A 19,832-nucleotide genomic window follows, 5' to 3' on the forward strand; every position below is an offset into this window, starting at 1 on the left:
TTTTTCTTATAAAAGCGTATTGTTCTACTTTTACACTTAACATGTAAATGTTGAATGAAGGACTACTTACATATTATTGTATTCAAGCATACAAATAACATTGTGATACTTTACCACCATCACTGCTTAGTATAGCTAATTAAGTCATTAACAGGCAGCGTGTGTTGTCCAACAGCAGCAGCCATGTGATTGATAGAGATGTTCAGTGTTATGCTGCCCCTGGCGGCAGCAGAGCAGTATAACACATCACAGAGGGATGCAAACATTACTCCTCCCTTCACTCCTCCTCTCTCCACCCGGTGCCAAAACCTCCCCCCAAAGCCTCCTGCACCACCACTTTCCTAGAGACTTTTTTTTTGGTCAGCACGAAAACAACATGGCAGACGTTTTCATCAAACCACAAATCGGAGGAGGCGGCGGGATTGTGGTAAATTAAAACTAGAAAACACGAAAGCATGGCGTTCTACAGCGCAGGGAAAAGTTTCCATTGATGCTCAGGCAGTTTTTGCAAATTCAGGCAACTTTTCACACCTTGTAAATGTATTGTGCCCTCATGTGTGTTGTTCGTGCAACTTTTGGTGATACAAGTCGTTTGGTGTTTTGCAACTTTTAAACGATCAACAGTGATGCAGTATGATGATTTGAGTTGATGTTTTTGCTCGCAGATTGACGATGACTGGCCAGGCTACAGTTTAGATCTCTTCAGCTATCCGGCTCACTACTCCGGAGATTTAGACTGTGTCGTCGTTCCACATGGTGTCATCGTGGACAGGTACAGCCCCAAAACCCCTCTTCTGCTGCCATTGTAACAAAAACCTTTGAGCCTCCCAAGTGTTTCTGCTGTGAGGTGGCTCAAACTATACTTGCTTTTGAAAATGCTGAGAGATTCTGGGAAGATTCACTTCTTGTGGACCATGGTGCTGTTTTCAACTGTTGTGATTTGGTCACTATGTCTATAAAATGATCACTGTCTGTCACACAAAACCAAAAACAACTCACCAGCAGACCATTATAAAGCATCATGATAGATACACATACTTTTCTAAAGTTTATGATTTTGATGGAAGACATTAATGTGGACCTGAATCTTGATCTACATCACCATACAGTGATAAAGAAATATGACAAGTGTCAGAATACTTTTTAGTCAAAGGCAGTATAAGTCTTTGTGTTGATGAAGAAATTATGTTTGGGAATAGTGACAAATGCAGTGATTTTATTTGTTCTAAATCTGTAAAGAATTAGCTGCCAAAATATTATTCTGACTGGAACATCAGTAAATAGTGAAACATTACATTTATGATAACTTGCATTGTTGTGACATCTTCAAGTGTCTTTTTAATTGACCAACAGTCCAAAACTCAAGTAGTGTAGTGTATTATCCTCATATGACAAAAGTATAGCATACATTCTTCAGAAATTGCACCGCTGCATTACAATAGTTCTGATAGTCCAGAAATGTTTACTTGTAGCCTAACCTTTCACCAAATTCCAATGAAATGGGCTACTGTTTTTGAGATAGCATGTTTACTTACAAACAGGAATCTAAACATTACTCTGCTACGTTGGACAGATTGTTGTGATAAAAAGACTTGCCTCCTTCTTCGTAAATGGATAGAAAAGTTATCCAGATAACAATGTTGACCAGGGACGTGCACAGACAATTTGGGGGGCGGGTGCTCAAGTGAGAAAAAGGGCACTTCCCATAATCATTTATAAAAAAATGTTTTAAAACAAAAAGTTAAATATAGTTGCACATCTCTGACTTACTGACCAATTTATTTTTAATACACTCACGCAATTGTTTAATACTCAACAGAATTCTACAAAATAATCAGCTAACACAGAGACAATGGTCTTCTTTAGTATTCACTAAGCACAAGAGCAGACAACAAACTAGCCAAATTAATAGTTATTAAATGAGCAGCCAACAATCAAAATTATGAAGTTACTGTTTAAGGACATTACAGGCAAAAATATGGTTTTTCACGTACTGGTCTATTTTGCTTCCATGTTTTCTTTCACTCTAATAGAAATAAAACTTCCAAGAAACACATATAAATGGTGTTCGCTTTACTACCATATCTGAATTCATCTATAGATTTAATCTGCATTTAGACATAACATTTGAGGGGAAAATACTGACTTGACGTAAGTAACTATCTGGGGAAGTTGTGAGGTGATGTGTTTTTTAGTTTTATCCTTTTCACCTGCAATGCCTTGGTAACTGCATGCAAATTAGCGCATTTTAATTAGGCCTAGTTAACGCCTACTTTGCATATCAATGTGGCGATTGTTTATAACGTTATTAGATACACCTTTTACTGTATTCACTTTAAGTGTCTCCCCTTAATGGTGGGGTAGGTAAGTTTGAGAAACCGGCTCGAGATACACTTTTTGTTATATTCCATGGAATGCTCTAATCATCCCGATAGCAATGAATATCTTCAGTGCTTTGACAAAAAATCCATTACAAAAATTCATCTGTGGAAGCCGTAGTACTGTAAAAAGCACGACCAATCATTTTAGCCGGCCCGGCTAAAATAACTGGATGGCCTTCCTGCCTGTCAGCCTTCCATCTGTGCACAAACTTATCTCGTGCCCTCATTGGTCATGTGCGCGTTCGTGTGTGTAGAGAGAGCATCGGAACTTCACAGTCTTATCTCCCGACCTGATCTTTTTATTTTGTATTCAATCAATATATTTTTTGAAAGGGAAACTGTGCGCAAACTATAGGTTACTTACGTAACCCCAGTCCTCAGAGTAACACTCCGTTCGATGTCTCACTATGGGATGCGCCTCATCGCGGTGCAAACAGAAGCATCAATCTCATTACGCCAATCCTGATTGGCTGGTGATCTTGACGTCAACGTCAGGGGAAATCACCCCCTATAAGTAGCCCACGCCACGACGCATGCGTCATTCAAAATAAGCACCTCTTCTCGCTTCACCATAGCAAGGAGGGCCGTCTGGTGAGACATCTCACTTCATGTTACTCTGAGGACTGGGGTTACGTAAGTAACCTATAGTTCTCATTCATAACACTCCGTTCGATGTCTCACTATGGGATATTGTAGCTCCCGTATTGCCAGACGAGCTTATCTCGAAGATCACAGATCAACCAGAATTTAACAGGTAGAGTCCTGACTCAACAAGGTGCCCAGCACTGCTCGGGCCACGCTTGGAGCGGAGACCTCTAGCCTGTAAAAGCGGACAAAAGTGAGCGGCGAAGACCAGCTCGCTGCTGCACAGATGTCTTGGATGGAAACACCCTTGAACAAAGCCCAGGATGTAGCCAGGCCCCGAGTCGAGTAAGCCTGCAGACCCGAAGGTGCTTGCAAATTCTGACTCGTATAGGCCAAAGCAATTGCCTCCACGATCCAGTGGGAGAGCCGTTGCTTAGTAACAGGCTTACCCTTGTGAGGTTTAGCCCAGGACACGAAGAGTTGGTCATTAAGACGAAGCTCTTTTGATCTGTCCATATATGTGTGTAAAGCCCGGACTGGACACAACAGATCCTGCTGCTGCTCCCCGGAGGAAACCAGCTGCGGAGGAAATGCCTCAATGTCAATTGGGGTACACGAACCAACCACCTTTGGTGTAAAGGCAGGGTTGGGTTTCAACAACACTCTCGTTTGCCCTGGGGCGAACTGAGTGCATGAGGGATGTACAGACAGTGCATGGATATCGCTGACCCGCTTGGCGGATGCCAGGGCCAGTAACAGCACTGTCTTGAGTGACAGATGTTTCATGTCAGCTCCTTCCAGGGGTTCAAATGGGGTCATTTTGAGCCCATTTAAAACCACTGCCAGGTCCCATAAGGGCACCAGCGACCTGGAGACAGGGAGGAGCCTGTGAGCTCCCTTCATAGAACAGCAAACCAAAGGATGTTGGCTAGCCGTCTTACCCTCAAAGCCCACATGGCATGCAGCAATAGGAGCCAGGTACACCTTGATCGTGGAGAAAGCTCTGTGTTTTTTGATCAAGTCCTGTAGAAATGATAAAATCACCCCGACAGGACATTGAAAAGAGATGTGTCCTTCTTGAAGGCACCACTCCTCAAACACCCTCCACTTACAGTCATAAAGAGACCTGGTGGAGGAAGCTCTCGCACTCTGAATAGTGTTTATCACCTTCTGAGGGAGTCCCACTGTATTCAGATTGTACCACTCACGGGTCAGGCCCATAGTGCCCCGCGCTCTGGGTGTGGGTAAAGGATCGCCCCCCCGCCTGAGACAATCTGTCCCTGCGTGGTGGGGGCTGCCATGGCTGCCCGCACAACAGCTGATATATCCCCGCCAGCCCGTACATTACGGGCTAGGGCGGAAACATCAGAGTAAGTGTGTGGCGTTGCTCCTTCACTCTGGCCAGAGTTGGGGGTAACAGAGCCAGGGGTGGGAACACGCACAGAGGACCCGGAGGTCAATCGTGTACGAGTGTGTCCCCGCATAACAGTACGTTTAAATCGTGCATTAAAGAGAACAGCTGTCATTGAGCATTTTCTCCTTTTGCGAACAGACTTAACGCGGCTCCGCCGTAACGCACCCACAGCGGACTCTAATAGAGTTAATAGTGTGAACTTCCGGTTTTTTCAGAATAAAACTAATTAAAATTAGTGTATTTAATTCAACATTACGCCATATCAACATTGATTTTAATTTCTAACAGTATGTATGTACATCACTATGTATGTAGTATGTACTGTATAATGTACACATGTAGAGTTGTAGAAAATACATGGTGCACAGACAGTACAGTACACTCTGACTGTACAGTCAGTCACTACAGTGTAGCCTATACTGTATAGTAGGTGTGTAACAGTGTAATATGTATAGTCTACTCTACACTCTACCTTTCAGCAACGTTTTAGGGATTTAGGCTCAGTCAGCTCAGGGACTGTTTGGTTACTTTAGTTTGGTAAATGAAATAAATGTTTGAACTTTGTAGTAGTTCACTGTAGTTGCTGTCATAAGTCATTTGTAGACTAAGTGGCACATTTGTACTTTGTATTGAAATGTGGACACAAGTTGGAAGGGAGCACAATAAACCTGACGAGTTTGAATTTGAGTTGATTATGAGTTAATTTTCAATTGATAATTAGCTCACAATAAGTTCACTTTAGTTACTCACACAACTTGACACAAGCCATGGGTTCAGGTCCGGACTTATAAGTCCGGACCTGAACCTGAACCTCTGGACTTGAGTCCAGACCTGAACCTGAATGTGAGTCCAGGTACGCAGCACTAGTGGTGGTGGTGCCCTTAAAGCCCCAGCCGGCACTGCGCATGCGCGTGGCGGTGGCTTCACGGACCCGTCAATAATCCGCCTTTTGAGAGATGCCGTAGCTGCTCTCAAAAGGGGAGAAAATTGGCGGGCTGCTTATTGGTTTTATTGATTTTCTTTTCATTTTTTTGAGCTGCGCCCTCGGCCTGAAGCCTGGATGCGTCAGCGGCAAATGTTTTATGACAGAGGAATCAATCAATGTGTTACATGTGTTTGTGCGGATTTGAGGATGGCGTTTAGGCATCTCTCGAGGCGGCGGGAACACATTCACGGAGGGGAGAAGGAGGGGCTGTCACGCCGCTCGCTTCTTCTTCCTCGACTGCTGGCCGAAATTCTGGGTTGCCTGAGCTGCAGCCGGAACCGGAGATTTTCTCGGCCAACTTGCCCTTGTCTCCAGCCTGGGCTGGGGACTCGGGGTGGGCTGCGACCTCTGCGTCTTCGGTGTTTTAAACCGAGCAGAGTTCGAGGCAGCTTGGGTGTCGTGAGTATCTCCTGCTGTATGCTCCTTAGAGCCAGCTGAGATGTCACGCTTACGGCTCCAGCCGGCACTGCGCATGCGTGTGACGGTGGTGCCTTTACAGCTCCAGCCGGCACTGCGCGTGGCGGTGGTGCCTTCACAGACCCGTCAATAATCCGCCTTTTGAGAGATGCCGTAGCTGCTCTCAAAAGGGGAGAAAATTGGTGGGCTGCTTATTGGTTTTATTGATTTCCTTTTCATTTTTTTTGAGCGGCGCCCTCGGCCTGAAACCTGGATGCGTCAGCGGCAAATGTTTTATGACAGAGGAATCAATCAACGTGTGACATGTGTTTGTGCGGACTTGAGGATGGTGTTTAGGCATCTCTCGAGGCGGCGGGAACACATTCACGGAGGGGAGAAGGAGGGGCTGTCACGCCACTCGCTTCTTCTTCCTCGACTGCTGGCCGAAATTCTGGGTTGGCTGAGCCTGAGCTGCAGCCGGAACCGGAGATTTTCTCGGCCAACTTGCCCTTGTCTCCAGCCTGGGCTGGGGACTCGGGGTGGGCTGCGACCTCTGCGTCTTCGGTGTTTTAAACCGAGCAGAGTTCGAGGCAGCTTGGGCAGAGGACTGTTCATCCGAGTCAGACAGGAGGAACTCAGAGGTATCCTCTTCGTCCTCCATGTAGTCTAACTCTAGGACATCTTCCGCGGGTGAAACCATGGTGAGGTCCAGCCGGGAGCCCCAGCTTGGTAAAGCGTGGGGCCCCGTTCCCGCGTCTCTTGCCGCCACCTGGTCTCGGCCTGATATGGCGCGGGATTCCGGTTCTGCGGTTGCCGCTGTCGATGAGCCCCAGACCGACCCAGTGAGGGGCTCCATCTCTGCGGCGGACGCCCCCGTGTCTTGATTGCTAGCCGGCAAACCAGTGGACATGAGGCGGTCCTGTCCCGACAGGCTAGCTTGTTGTGCTAACCTTCGGCGGAGGCTCTTCATAGTGAAGCGGGCACAATGCCCGCACGAGCCGGGGTTGTCAATGGCCTCCTGGGCGTGTTCCAGCCCGAGGCAGGACGAACAGATCTGGTGTGAGTCTGTGCCTGACACTTTCAACCCGCAGCCGCAGAGCCGAGCCTCCGAGTTCCTGACTCCTCTGGTGTGAGGGAGAGAGGCGTCCATCTCGTTCGCCGCGAGGCGTGGAGAGGACCCGCACTTAACAGGTACGTCGAAAAAGGTGTTACCAATCTGTTTTTAATCCGGAGAAAAAAAGGACAGTGTGGGTCTTTTTCCTCAAAGAATATTACCTGGTGTGGCAATATTCTTTTAATCCTTTTCTCCTCCGTGAGAAGAGAAAAGAAAAAAAAACGTCCTCGCTACCGTGGAGAGGGAAAAAAACACAAGCTGGCAACGGGTGTGTTGCTAACTTGAGAATCAAAACCTTACCTTAATTCCAGAGGAAGAACGGCGAGGTTGATTATAATACTAACTGGTGTGTTAGTACTATACTCTTCTGCGAGGCAGAATAGGGTAGCCGGCTAACGCCCGTCGACCGAAATTAGCTTTTGGTTCAGTCTGTGGACTGTTTAGCTTGCCCGGCTACCATTAGAGATGTGCTCTGAAGCGAGAAGAGGTGTTTGAATGACGCATGCGTCGTGGCGCAGGCTACTTATAGGGGGTGATTTCCCCTGAAGCTGACGTCAAGATCACCAGCCAATCAGGATTGGCGTAATGAGATTGATGCTTCTGTTTGCTCCGCGATGAGGCGCATCCCATAGTGAGACATCGAACGGAGTGTTATGAATGAGAACAGCAGTAGATATATATTCATTTATTTATTTTTTAAAGGGGGGGAAAAGGGCACTTTCTCTGGTGGAAGAAAAAGGGCAGGGGCTCAAGCCCACTTTGTGTGCACTTGCCTGATGTTGACGATTGAGACAAGTCTGGATTTCTGATATAATTATATCTAAACTGCACCAAGTCCTTAAACCCAAACCTACCAAAGACACCTTATTGACAGCCTGCTGATAATGTCCCAGACAGATTAAATGGCTTGTTAGAGTGTCACGTTGTTTACAGGACAGAACGTCTGGCTCGAAACATCATGGATGACCTGGGGGACCATGACATCGTGGTGCTGTGTGTGCTGAAAGGAGGCTACCAGTTCTGTGTCGACCTGGTGGACAAGATCAAGGCCCTCAGCCGCAACTCCAACCGCACCCTCCCCATGAGGGTCCACTTCATCCGACTCAAGAGCTACCTGGTGAGCTCCTGCTCAAAGCGACACAAACAGCACTCTGACGCTAAGGGACGTGTGAAAACTGAATGAATATGTCCCATGACATAGTCAGAAGATGTGTGTTATATTTAATACATTATGACACTGGTACCTTTGTGTAACTTTGCTTTAAATGTGCCTCATGTAGCTACAGCATCACAAGCAAAGCAGAAAAATACCATATATTTTGGAATTATATAGGTGATATGAATTTGCCCGTGAGATAACATACAAGTACACCTTACATTGGTCAAATAATTCAAGCTAAGATTGCGTATTCTTCTTTTGGTGTCTCTGTGCACCACTTATACCAAAGCAAATTCCTCATATGTATAAACCTACTTGGTAATACAACTTTGATTTGTGTCCATGAATCTTAAGAAAAACGGATGAATAATATAGACTCGTAAAAAAATCTGTTGTACCTGACAATGATTATTTGTTTTTAAATAGGATATCCAACGTTAATTTAACTAACTTGTTGATTTTCTATATTTTGAATCCCTCAGAATGATCAGTCAACAGAGGATCTTCACATAGTCGGAGCAGAGGATTTGTCTTTTTTAGCTGGAAAGGTAATACTTTTCTCATCTACACCATTAAAAAAACCAGCCCAACTTAGATAAAGAACCACATTTGAGTCCAGTGAAACATAATGATAAGCTCTATTACAATAAAAACTCTTTACAAGTGGCATCAATGAGTATTGAGAGAAGTCCGCCTGAAGAGGGCAGCCTTCCCTCATCTGCTATCTCCCCCTCCATCCTGAGGAAATGGTTCAGTGCTTCCGTGACGGAGATCAAAGATGGCAGTTTCTGACAAACCCAGCAGCCATCAGATACCAATTGTTCTAATGTAATTGTTTAAAGACCTCCTTCACTTGATCTCAGTGGAAGCAAAGGGTAGCATCTGTGTACATGGGGGGGATACACTTGCTATCATTGTTGCTACAGGCTCACTCTTTATTTGCTTGTCTTGTTATCATGAAATCAAACTGTGTGTGTGTGTGTGTGTGTGTGTGTGTGTGTGTGTGTGTGTGTGTGTGTGTGTGTGTGTGTGTGTGTGTGTGTGTGTGTGTGTGTGTGTGTGTGTGTGTGTGTGTGTGTGTGTGTGTGTGTGTGTGTGTGTGTGTGTGTGTGTGTGTGTGTGTGTGTGTGTGTGTGTGTGTGTGTGTGTGTGTGTGTGTGTGTGTGTGTGTGTGTGTGTGTGTGTGTGTGTGTGTGTGTGTGTGTGTGTGTGTGTGTGCTTTTAACTTTAAGTGAAATGTACAGGCTAATTTCCAAACTATGGTCACAGTCATTTCTGGGGATGGAAATAAGAGAAGCCAATATTGCGACAGACACCTTATTTCCTTTCTTTGCCTATTTTCAAGTAAATTATAGTTTTTGCTCTGTAACTCATGCACACTACGTCAAGAAATACGCACTTGGATATGGGTGGTATGAAGAACATAACAATTGAAACTACGACTGAACATTTCTAGTTTTGTCTCACAAACATATATTTTAGTTTCACATCAAATGGAAAAAAGCAGCAAGTCCTGCCATTTAAGAAGCTGGATTCACAGTCTGTCCACTCCAAGTAGGGAATGAGTCCTTACCCCAAGTGAAGGAGTTCAAGTATCTCGGGGTCTTGTTCTCGAGTGAGGGAACAATGGAGCGTGAGATGGGCCGGAGAATCGGAGCAGCGGGAGCGGTACTGCAGTCGCTTTACCGCACCGTTGTGACGAAAAGGGAGCTGAGCCAGAAGGCAAAGCTCTCTGTCTACCGGGCCATGTTCGTTCCTACCCTCACCTATGGTCATGAAGGATGGGTCATGACCGAAAGAACGAGATCGCGGATACAAGCGGCCGAGATGGGTTTTCTCCGCAGGGTGGCTGGTGTCTCCCTTAGGGATAAGGTGAGAAGTTCGGTCATCAGGGAGGGACTCGGAGTTGAGCCGCTCCTCTTTCGCGTCGAAAGGAGCCAGTTGAGGTGGTTCGGGCACCTAGTTAGGATGCCACCTGGGCGCCTCCCTAGGGAGGTGTTCCAGGCACGTCCAGCTGGGAAGAGACCAAGGGGTAGACCTAGGACCAGGCGGAGGGATTATATCTCTTCGCTGGCCTGGGAGCGCCTTGGGATCCCCCAGTCAGAGCTGGTTGATGTCGCCAGGGAAAAGAAAGTTTTGGGCTCTCTGCTGGAACTGCTACCCCCGCGACCCGACCACGGATAAGCGGGAGAAGATGGATGGATGGATGGATGGATGGATGGATTCACAGTCTAGCCTTTTGTTCTGAAAAATAACCTAAACAATCGATCAAGTTTCAAAATAGTTCATTGTTGTTTTTTAAAGATATTTTTCTCCCCACTTGTGGTGTGTGTGATGGATTACTTAACTACTACTACAGGAGTCAAAAGTATTTTTAGGTAATATAAATCAGCTGATTTAAACACACACCTCCCTTAGCTAAGCGCACACCCACACGCACACACTAAAATGCCCTATGGCCAGGCGTGGCAACAAGAAAAGGATGTGAGGTAGTTAGCTTGAGTCACTGCCGGCTGCTTCGCTCTCAGTATTTAAAGTGTGCTTGTGAAATCCCTGAGCACCCTGTGATGTACGGCTACATTTAGTCACCTTTTTGTAACAGAGTGCTACCATGGTTTGCTGGAAGAGATAAACCAATTGTGTGACAAGGAACATTGCATAGTTCATGTTATGCCTTATCCTCCCTACAGTGCATATGACAGACAGTGGCTCACCCTTTTAATAAATCACTTATTCCTTTATATTTCTCCAGGGTTTACTGCATTCCAAAATAAATCTGTATGAATAATGAGTCCTAAACAAAGCACGACTGCATGCTTGGCTGAATCCTTTGTTTGTAAAGTAGAGTATACTGCAGACAATGACACGGCCGTTTAAGTTGTTTTTTTATAATTGTGACCTATCTGAGTTAACTGAAGCTTTAGTTTTTGTTAGTATAAATAGTGCCCAGTTGTCTTCAGCCAATTAGTCAAACATTTGCAGAATCTCAGCTATTTCAGGGTGGCATTTAAACGACTGTAGGGACATGGGCTTCCAATGTAGATGACATTTTCCATAGATGATTTGATCCCTTACTGATTTAGGGTCTGCATTAACAAATACGGATGGTTATTGCCCACGTTTCAACACTTATGCTGTTACTTATTCCCAGAAAAATAAGCTTAAAGATGTTAATTTCCTTTTACAAAATTACAATTTAAATGTGTGTTGCTTTTCAAACAAAGCACACGCATATTGAAAACTACTTGCCTCTTTTTTTCAGCTGTAATTGTTTATTTTTTGCTTTTTAGATGACCATTGTTTGTGTGGTTAACATGAAGATAATCCGTTTTATTTCTGTTCCAAACCAAGAATAATAGTTTGTTCTGCTCTCTCTTCTCTTCCCAAAATGCTCTCATAAGAACGTACTGATTGTGGAGGTAAGTCAACCGTGTTTCTGCTCCTCTGTTTTTCTTCTCCACCAAATAAGCCTGTTGTTTTTCATAGCCTGGATGGTTATCCAGGTCAAGGCACTTAATAGTCTCATATTCTCTTTACAGGACCTGAGTTCAACTTCAGGAAACTTTTTAAGTTGGCTGACCTATATTTGGGAAATATGATCATAAACCTACTCTTGTTAGCCTTGAAGGAGAAATAATGACATTTACAAGGCCATCGTTGTGGTCACTTCGTCATGGTTACTCTCTTTATGTAGGCATTGCAGGATTTTGAAACAACGGTCATTAGTCAGTGCTTAAGCATTTGTGAATATGGCCCTGCAGTTATTGTCTTATACTTTATTTTATTTTTTAAAGTTGCTATTGTTTTGATTACCTTTTTTAATAGTTCAACTATAAATGATGAACACATCTACATGAGTAACAGGATAATCTAGTGCTCTTTCCACCTGTTTTTACACTCATATCCTGTCACAAGAGAAAATAAATGTTTAGCATAAGTGTGTTGGGACAACCCGATATGAAGGGCTTGTTGACCTACATTTACATGACAACAGAGGCGTTTGTGTGTCAAATATCACATGTTGGTTTTAAATTCCTCTTTTTCAAGTGTAAGTAAAGTTATTTTAGAGAATGCTCATAAACCGTTATGTAATACAAGTGCAGTCCGACCAACTTTTTCCTTTTCACTTGTACTGCAATGTAAAAATAAGTCTGTTTTTTCATCTGCATTTACTTCTTGGCAAGCTCTTGCTTTCTCAATCCAGTTTTCTTTAAACTTTTCCTTTCCAGGCCATTGTGGGCACCGGAAAGACAATGAATGCTCTCCTGAAGCATGTTGAATCCTTCAGTCCCAAATTGATCAAAGTAGCAGGGTAAGTTATACTCTAAAGACCTCAAAACCAAACTAGCACAGTTTTCCTCTTTGTGAATCACTCAAGATCCGCCTTCCAGTCTAGACAGAAAGAGGGAGACAAAGGAAGAATAAGTGACGCAGGTTACTACTCTTACATTTAAACCTAACCGGTAGAAAGAGATATCTATGATAATGTCTGTTTTTTTTCCCTCCCAGATTGCTGGTTAAGAGAGTGCCACATAACTCAACATGTCTTCCTGACTGTACGTATCTGACCAGCCCTTTTATGTGTTCATGAGTCATGGGTTTATTCTCACTTAAAACAGTCGTCGCAGATTGTTAGTCAGTGAGTCTTTGGACCATGGAAATATTTTCTATCAATATTCCACTTTGTCTTTTGATTTCAGATGTCGGCTTTGAGATACCTGATCGGTTTGTGGTTGGATATGCCTTAGACTACAATGAGTATTTTAGAGACCTAAATGTGAGTTGGTGCTGTTTTTTAAATTATAGACAACAATGACTCTTTAGTGAAATAAGTCATGACTGTCTAGTAACATTAACCATTGGGGGAGTGGCTGGATTAACGTTACAAGTGAGAATATTATTTTACAAAACCACTTTTAGAAAAAAGAAATCCAAAAAAAGGAACCTGATTATTGCTTACATGAACAGTAAACCTAAATAAGTCCAAATGTTGTGAAATAACAGATTTTTTGAAAAATCACACATATCACTGGTTGCAAGTTTCCCAATCCTACCAATTGTATTGATTTAACAGGCAGCATTTTTAAGAACTTGTTGTTTATAAAGTTATTAAGAATCTAGAAATACTAAGATTGTATTTCAGTAAACTGTTTATATTTGTCTAATGGCAACATAAGCATGAATGTCACCTTTTGTCATAGTTTTACCTTTGTGTGTTAGATTATTGCAATCCAATGAGAACACTCCGTAATCTTGTACACCCTGACCTCAGCTTTCTTACCATAATTTGCCAAAGCACCTTTATTAGTGCAGAATAGATCCCAAAATTGTTTTAATCGAGAATCAATTTGAAGTCAAATTGTATCAAATCTTAATCTCATCATGAAGAAGGGAACAATTCACACCCCTTCTTACATCATTAAATAAAAATAAGTTTGTACTGAGTTCTATTTCTCCTTTTTTTTCAGCATATCTGTGTGATCAGTGAAAGTGGGAAAACAAAATACAAGATTTAAAAAAGGACTGCAAAAGGAGGCCACTGTCAGATGTCATCTAACAGCAAGCCTGAGCATTTTCCCTGGGATGCCATTCACTTACAGCTGCTATCGTGACATTTGATCTCAAGCATCCTCTGATTTGTTTCAACATTCCTACTATGAAATGTGTTATAACAATAGACACTGATGTTTATCTGGTAATTTTATCAAAGCAAGTACATGGTGTACTTTGCTTTTAAAGTAGCCATTTCATTGTTAATGTTTACAGAAGTTATCTGTATTGATAATTGAAATACAAGGAAACTGTGTGCCATAGTTTGTTTGACTTTAACACAAATGTCATCTTAACTTTGCTTCTTGTATGCATTGTAAAGGCTTGATAATCATGACCTGTATGAATGTGATACATTTTCTAAAGTCAGTGTGTGATTAGGTAACAAAGGAAAGCTTCTTTTAAAATGACAGAAACAGAGTTTTAATAAGAAATTAGGGATAGATTTTAACGTGTACATTGCCTGTCTGGTATTTCATTAGGTACTGTTGTTCTCCTGCTGTCACCTTTAATGCTGGGCAAACCCTGAGTATACTTACTACTTTAAAACTGAGATGTAGTGTAATAGGTATCTAATTTCTGTATTTCCTTTTATAATATAACATGCAAGTAAAGTATTTCAAACATTTTCTTTGTCATTTATCAGTTTAATATTATCCCATTATCGGACTTAAAATAATGCACTACATACAATACAATTTAAGTGAGGTCTTGGCTGGCTACCTCATACGTTTTTTTTAGGCTATACCAAAACATATTCAATTGTGTGATTTAAATATGTATTTGTGTGCTACATCATATTACTGAGCTGCTGGGATGTTTTACATTCTAGTGAAGACAAGGAAAACTAGCTCATTGAGGAGTGCTCTTAAACTCCTTAACCTTTTGTTAACTGGTGTATTATTGCATATTTTTCATTTTAAGACTTGCCAACAGTTGCATCCTGAAGATTGAGGTTAGAAATTCTTTAATTAAAAAAAATAGATAGGTTAACTGCCAATGATCTAGTACAGGGAACAATAGAGAGTGGTTGTGTTGAGCTGCAGTGCTCTTTGTACACACCTGACATATGACTCCCCAGACTTTAAGCAGGGAACACAATGTGCCTAAAAAAACAAAACAGTACTTTTCATGGACTCAGGCTGGGGATTGTAGTGAATTTACTCTGACCTGAATTATGCCCTAACAACTAAGGAAAATATAAAGCACCCTAATAGTACATTATTAACAGCCTACGTTTTACTTGTAAGTCTTCACAGGAAAAAGTCTTCAGATTCATTACTTGAGTAAAAATAGCAATAACAGACATTAAATACTCTTTTATAAGTAAAGGTCCTTGGTTAAAAACCTGTCACAGGGAGACACTGGTGAAGAGGGCAACATAGCTTCTCAACAACCCCAAGTTACTTCCCTAGTTATTACTTATACTGTACAATTCCTTTTGTAAGAATTGTTATGATCAAATATGCAAAAGAAGAATTATCTAATGCTAACTTTTGGTGAATCAAGGAGAATTCTGCAGACAAAAATTGATTAAGTGTAGTCAAATACACACCTTAAAGGTCCCCTATTATACTGTTTTTCATCAATATATTATAGGTCTCAGTTATACAAAACATGTCTCTGAAGTGTTTGGCTCGAAATACCAAACAGATCGTACATTGTAGCATCCCATAAACGCCCCTGTTTCAAAAGTGCTGATTCTCTGTCTTTTACTTTAGATGAAAATAAGATGCCACTCCCAACGCCCCTCTGAGAGATATTTGGTTCTAGGAGGAGATTCAGGTGATGAGGTGCAGGCGGATGTACTGGCTAAAGGTTACACAAGCCAAAAAATCGTTATGAGATCATAAAGTGGCCAAAATCTGATCAGCTCTTTTTCAGACAGGTTTTTATAAATGGATCAGGACAAAAAGTGAGCAAATATTTTTTTCTGAAGCTTTCAGAATCTCTTTACACAGAGGGGACACGTGTTTCTGTATAAAATACATGAACAAGTGGAATTTGCATAATAGGTGACCTTCAATGTATACTTCGGATGGTTTCATTCCACCAGACTGCAAACACGTATTATGGAAGCAAAATAGCAACAACTCTCAAAACGGACCAATTCATGAAAAACAATGTGTTGGACTGCATGTTTTGTGTTTGAAATTCTGCAACAACAAAAAAAGAGCTATAGCTGTCAAATAAATGTAGTGGAATAACAAAACAAGTTCCTTTTGATATGTGGTGAAGCAAAAATAGATCTTATGGAAAAACTCTTTATGGATGACTTTATTGTCATCCATGATGTAGTACATCGTTCAGTGAAATTGTGTTTCCCTGGCCAAAAGAATGCACAATTTACAAACATATAGTACAATAACAACTATGTAGGACAATAATGGAGAGATATGAATTCAAGTAGGCTGAACAAATATAAAGTGCAATAAACAAAACCTGTTTATGTTTCATGAGGATATATTTGTTAGCACTTTTTGGGGAAGCAGTTCAAAGATGTTTTGTCTGTCAGGTACAAATGGATTTGGACCTCAATTTACAAGTTGTTTTCCTACTGCTGAAAGTTGAACTAGCTGGACAGGACAGCTTTGTGAAAGTCTCCTCCCAAAACGGACCTCTGCAACAAAAGCTGCCAATCCCAAGAACAGGTGGTCTCTTATGGTGGAGGGGAATAAAAGGGACATTTGTCAGACCTCTGACAATCTGAGCACTTATTCTACAATCTGTTCAAGGTTGTGTGTAAAGCACTGTCGCTGTGGAGCAATTGATTTGAATTATCTGCTTTGGGGAGTATGGCAGCAAGATGAGAGCAGAGATTATATGTTGTGTGAACTCACATTCCTCATCCACATGCCAGCCCTTCTCGACCTCACTTTGAACCAGGACATGTGACTGCTCGTTCTGCCTTATTGTTTATATGATACAAAAGCGGGTTGAATTGTTGAAAGGCTAGAACATAACATAAGTGTGTCTTTGTTACTTCCACTTCGTCGTCCGGCAGACAGGGAACGTTTTCTCCCCACATTAAACTCCAGTTGAAACGGCAAAAAAACACCACTTTTTACCAATGCCGCTTACTTTTTGCAAACTCGCACCTGATTGGCTCGGTCAAATACAACCCGGCTTGTGATTGGCTGAGAGCATCCTGTTGACCGAAGGTGGACTCCCAGAGAGTAGGGATCGGGAACGCTGGAAGCAAAAAAATCTCCTGCTCCAAAACGGCACCATGCGCCTCCCCTGTGTGGGTTTGGAATAATCACCGGGAAGCAGTTTGTACTCAAACTATATTAAATTATGACAACGCCTGACCATCTTGCAACTCCCACGCTAGGATTTGACTTTTTCTTGTCGCCTTTATGGATACTGGCTGCCGCTGTTACCGGCCTGTAATGACGCTTTGCAACTACACAGGTAACTTTGTTTAAACTCCAGCCGTTAGCATGGATGCTAACCGCTAACAGCCTGTAGCCTCAGTTAGTTTGGTTGTTGTTTTTACTCACTTTACAAGTTATCTTTCACAACGTGTATAACGCATAAAGTGGGTACGTCGGCTCGTATCGCCTTTTGAACTTTCTTTGTGTCGGTATTATATTACAAGTAACAAAGAAAAAAAACTACTTTTGTGTGTCGCTGGAGAACAACAGCTCGACACGCTCTGTTCGTGCCTCAGTTGACCATCAAACAAGAGACTTTCAAATTCACCCCCTGTAACCACACTACCGATGGTTTTATAATTTAAATACAAACCATATGATGACCAAGTGTCACTTATGCTTTATTATCCTGGTCTTATATGCTTGTTGTAACTTAATTTCAACGGACTCTCTTTCGCCCTGCCTCCCGTCTGTAACTAGTCCACTTGTTGCTGGCCATTCATTATGCAGTGTTGACTATCCACGTTGTTGTGCTTCAAGCTGAAGGCAGCAACCTCAAATTGTTCTCGGGTGAATAATGCGGTGATGTCGTGGTTTGTCACCTCTCTGTTTTTCACTACGTCCACAACTTTAAGATGATACTCAGTTAAATTAGATTAGCATGTTGCATAATGCTGATTGTCCATCATTAAGCACGGATGGTCTACTATTATGTTGTTGAACAACTAGGGTATTGATTCATGTTGTTTAAAAAAACGTTTGACACAGTGATAGACGCCATACACAATGAGCTAATTTAAAAATAGGCCTAACCCTAAAACAAAGTGCAGTAATAACATATGTCTGTGATTTCTTTCTCTTCAACAGATGGACTAATAAATCAAGCAAGAATGGAGCTGTAAATTGGACAAACTGGAACTATATACTTGCATCCTGCTGGAGCTATTTTTTTGATATGGGCGTTCATGGATAAAAGGATTTTATTTGAAGTTGAATGATGGCATCACATTGGGTTCATTCTGAAGATGATGGGAGACAACCAGCAAGATCTTCTTTCTGTGAGGTAAACAACAACAAGAACACAATTCAAAGCTCACACGCTGAATGTTATTTGTATAATAATTAATGAATGACATTTTTCAAATGGGGATCATGAAAGAGATTTTTCAGGGGCTACCGACTCTCTAGTTTTTCTCTCTCTCTCACTATGGTGTTTGTGGGGGAGTAGTGTGTGTTTGACACTTTGGCCCAGCTGTTTGTTCTTGTAACAACTCCTGCTGGATTGTTTAGCTCTTCATCTCACCAGTGCTTCACTGTCTGGGTTGTTTTTTTATAATAACTGCTGCCAAATTGTAGGTTTTTCTTGTAATCGGCTGGGGTTGGTCATTGTATATTTCCAGATCAAAACCCAGATTTCCCATTGCAGGACAATATATTAGATTATTTTTGTTTTAATCAAACTCATCACTGGAGGATATTGGAGGAGACAATGGCAGTTTATTAAAGACCAGTCTTTCAGATTGTTAAGCTGTGACCTCTGTAACGCCAGACAGGACACCATCTGCTCCTCTGAGAGCTTGCTGTCTGAATGAAGACCGTTATGGTAAACTAGTAGGTAGAACCATGTACTCTTTGAAATAGAATCTGTAGTTTTCTTTCATTCACTAGATTGCTTTTAATCTAATATTCAGCTCGTCACTAAAGCCCCTCTACTTCTATGGGAATAATCTGTAAATGAGGGATTCTCATGTTGTTACTTCAAACAGACGGACTGAATTGGATTGTAGATCATTGAATAGAGTACATGAGAGCTATAAGGATAATGTTGTGCTCAACAAGATATTAATTCAATTTGAATGCATCTGATAAGGCGTCCAGAGATTCGTTGAAGTCTAAACACATAAATAAACTCTTTTCCTAGTGGAAACACAAGCATAATGATGTTTTAAACACAAAGCTCATTACTGCAGAGAAAACTACTTTTGCAATTTGGTCTTTTCACGGTCGGACTAAACAATGAGTTGAATGAATGATTCGTAGAACACAATTCAGATGTGGATAGTGGGTTCATGTGTACAGAAAATAACTCCAGGAAAAATAAAATCTTCCTGTGTTGCTTTTTTAGAAAAACCATATTTTGTATAATACTCAAGAAACATGTTTTAGATTAGTTTTTCTTTTGGAAGTGTTGTGCGGTGTTTGGAGAACCTTGGTACTGTGCAGTCGGTGGAAATCCTCCTTTTTAGAAGTCCCTCTCATAAGCCTACCACACAAACCAATTCATGTGCTAATTTTGATCCGGAAACCCCCTGGAGTCTGTGGCCCTGGGATTTTCTGGAAATGATGACACTGTGGATTTAATGACTTCAGAAGTGTATGGGTTTCTTAAAAACCTATTTTGAACGCGTGTTGCCAAGAAAAACGTGTGATTGTCTTTGTTGATAAAGATTGGTCCAAAGACGTTGATATCAAATGTGTGCCGTATTTTTATTTCAATAAAGGGAGAAAATGAGTTACAAAGAGAATTAAAACATGAAATAAAGATCTTATTTTTTTAAATAAAAGTACAACTGTAGATTGCATTATAACAGCAAATAATATATAATAATACTCAAAAAGTGTGTTTATTGTATTTTTCTGTAAAAACATTAAGGACATTGTCCCCATGTCTTCTCATACTTTTCTAGTCATGCAGTCTTCTCTATTCTTTTGACCTGTTCACAACTATTCTGACCATTGGTCCGGTAGATCAGTGGTTCTCAAACTAAATAATGTACTCCCTTTGAAAAAAAGATTCAGCCAAGTACCCCCTGATCAGCGCAAAAACTATTTGTTACGGAAAAAATGCCGCTATTTAAAGAGGTACATAGG

General features: G+C 41.7%; 2 protein-coding genes across 4 annotated transcripts in view; both read left to right on the forward strand.

Annotated features, from left to right (window-relative positions):
• The first annotated feature begins 224 nt into the window (after positions 1-224).
• On the forward strand, positions 225-14,212 carry prtfdc1b (phosphoribosyl transferase domain containing 1b). The gene is made up of 9 exons (XM_034103703.2): positions 225-427; positions 666-772; positions 7,809-7,992; positions 8,517-8,582; positions 11,436-11,453; positions 12,264-12,346; positions 12,544-12,590; positions 12,735-12,811; positions 13,503-14,212. Exons 1-9 carry the CDS (start codon positions 257-259, stop codon positions 13,548-13,550), a joined length of 801 nt encoding a protein of 266 aa, XP_033959594.1. The 5' UTR covers positions 225-256; the 3' UTR covers positions 13,551-14,212.
• A 2,537-nt stretch (positions 14,213-16,749) lies between these two features.
• The window catches only part of arhgap21b (Rho GTPase activating protein 21b), a 40,720-nt gene continuing 37,637 nt past the window's right edge, over positions 16,750-19,832 (forward strand). For all 3 annotated transcript variants that reach the window (XM_034104065.2, XM_034104066.2, XM_034104067.2), the window contains exons 1-2: positions 16,750-16,998; positions 17,829-18,024. In XM_034104065.2, the coding sequence (XP_033959956.1) occupies positions 17,956-18,024 (69 nt within the window). In that variant the 5' untranslated portion in view covers positions 16,750-16,998; positions 17,829-17,955. The remainder of the gene's footprint in view (positions 16,999-17,828; positions 18,025-19,832) is intronic.

The sequence above is a fragment of the Pseudochaenichthys georgianus genome, chromosome 17, assembly GCF_902827115.2.
Source record: "Pseudochaenichthys georgianus chromosome 17, fPseGeo1.2, whole genome shotgun sequence".
NCBI lineage: Eukaryota > Metazoa > Chordata > Actinopteri > Perciformes > Channichthyidae > Pseudochaenichthys > Pseudochaenichthys georgianus.

Coding starts and splice junctions, on each gene's coding strand:
- prtfdc1b (XM_034103703.2), top strand. CDS start 257: ATGCAAACATTACTCCTCCCTTCACTCCTCCTCTCTCCACCCGGTGCC. Junction 7,993..8,516: donor TCCGACTCAAGAGCTACCTG/GTGAGCTCCTGC, acceptor TGAATCCCTCAG/AATGATCAGTCAACAGAGGA. Junction 12,812..13,502: donor AGTATTTTAGAGACCTAAAT/GTGAGTTGGTGC, acceptor CTTTTTTTTCAG/CATATCTGTGTGATCAGTGA.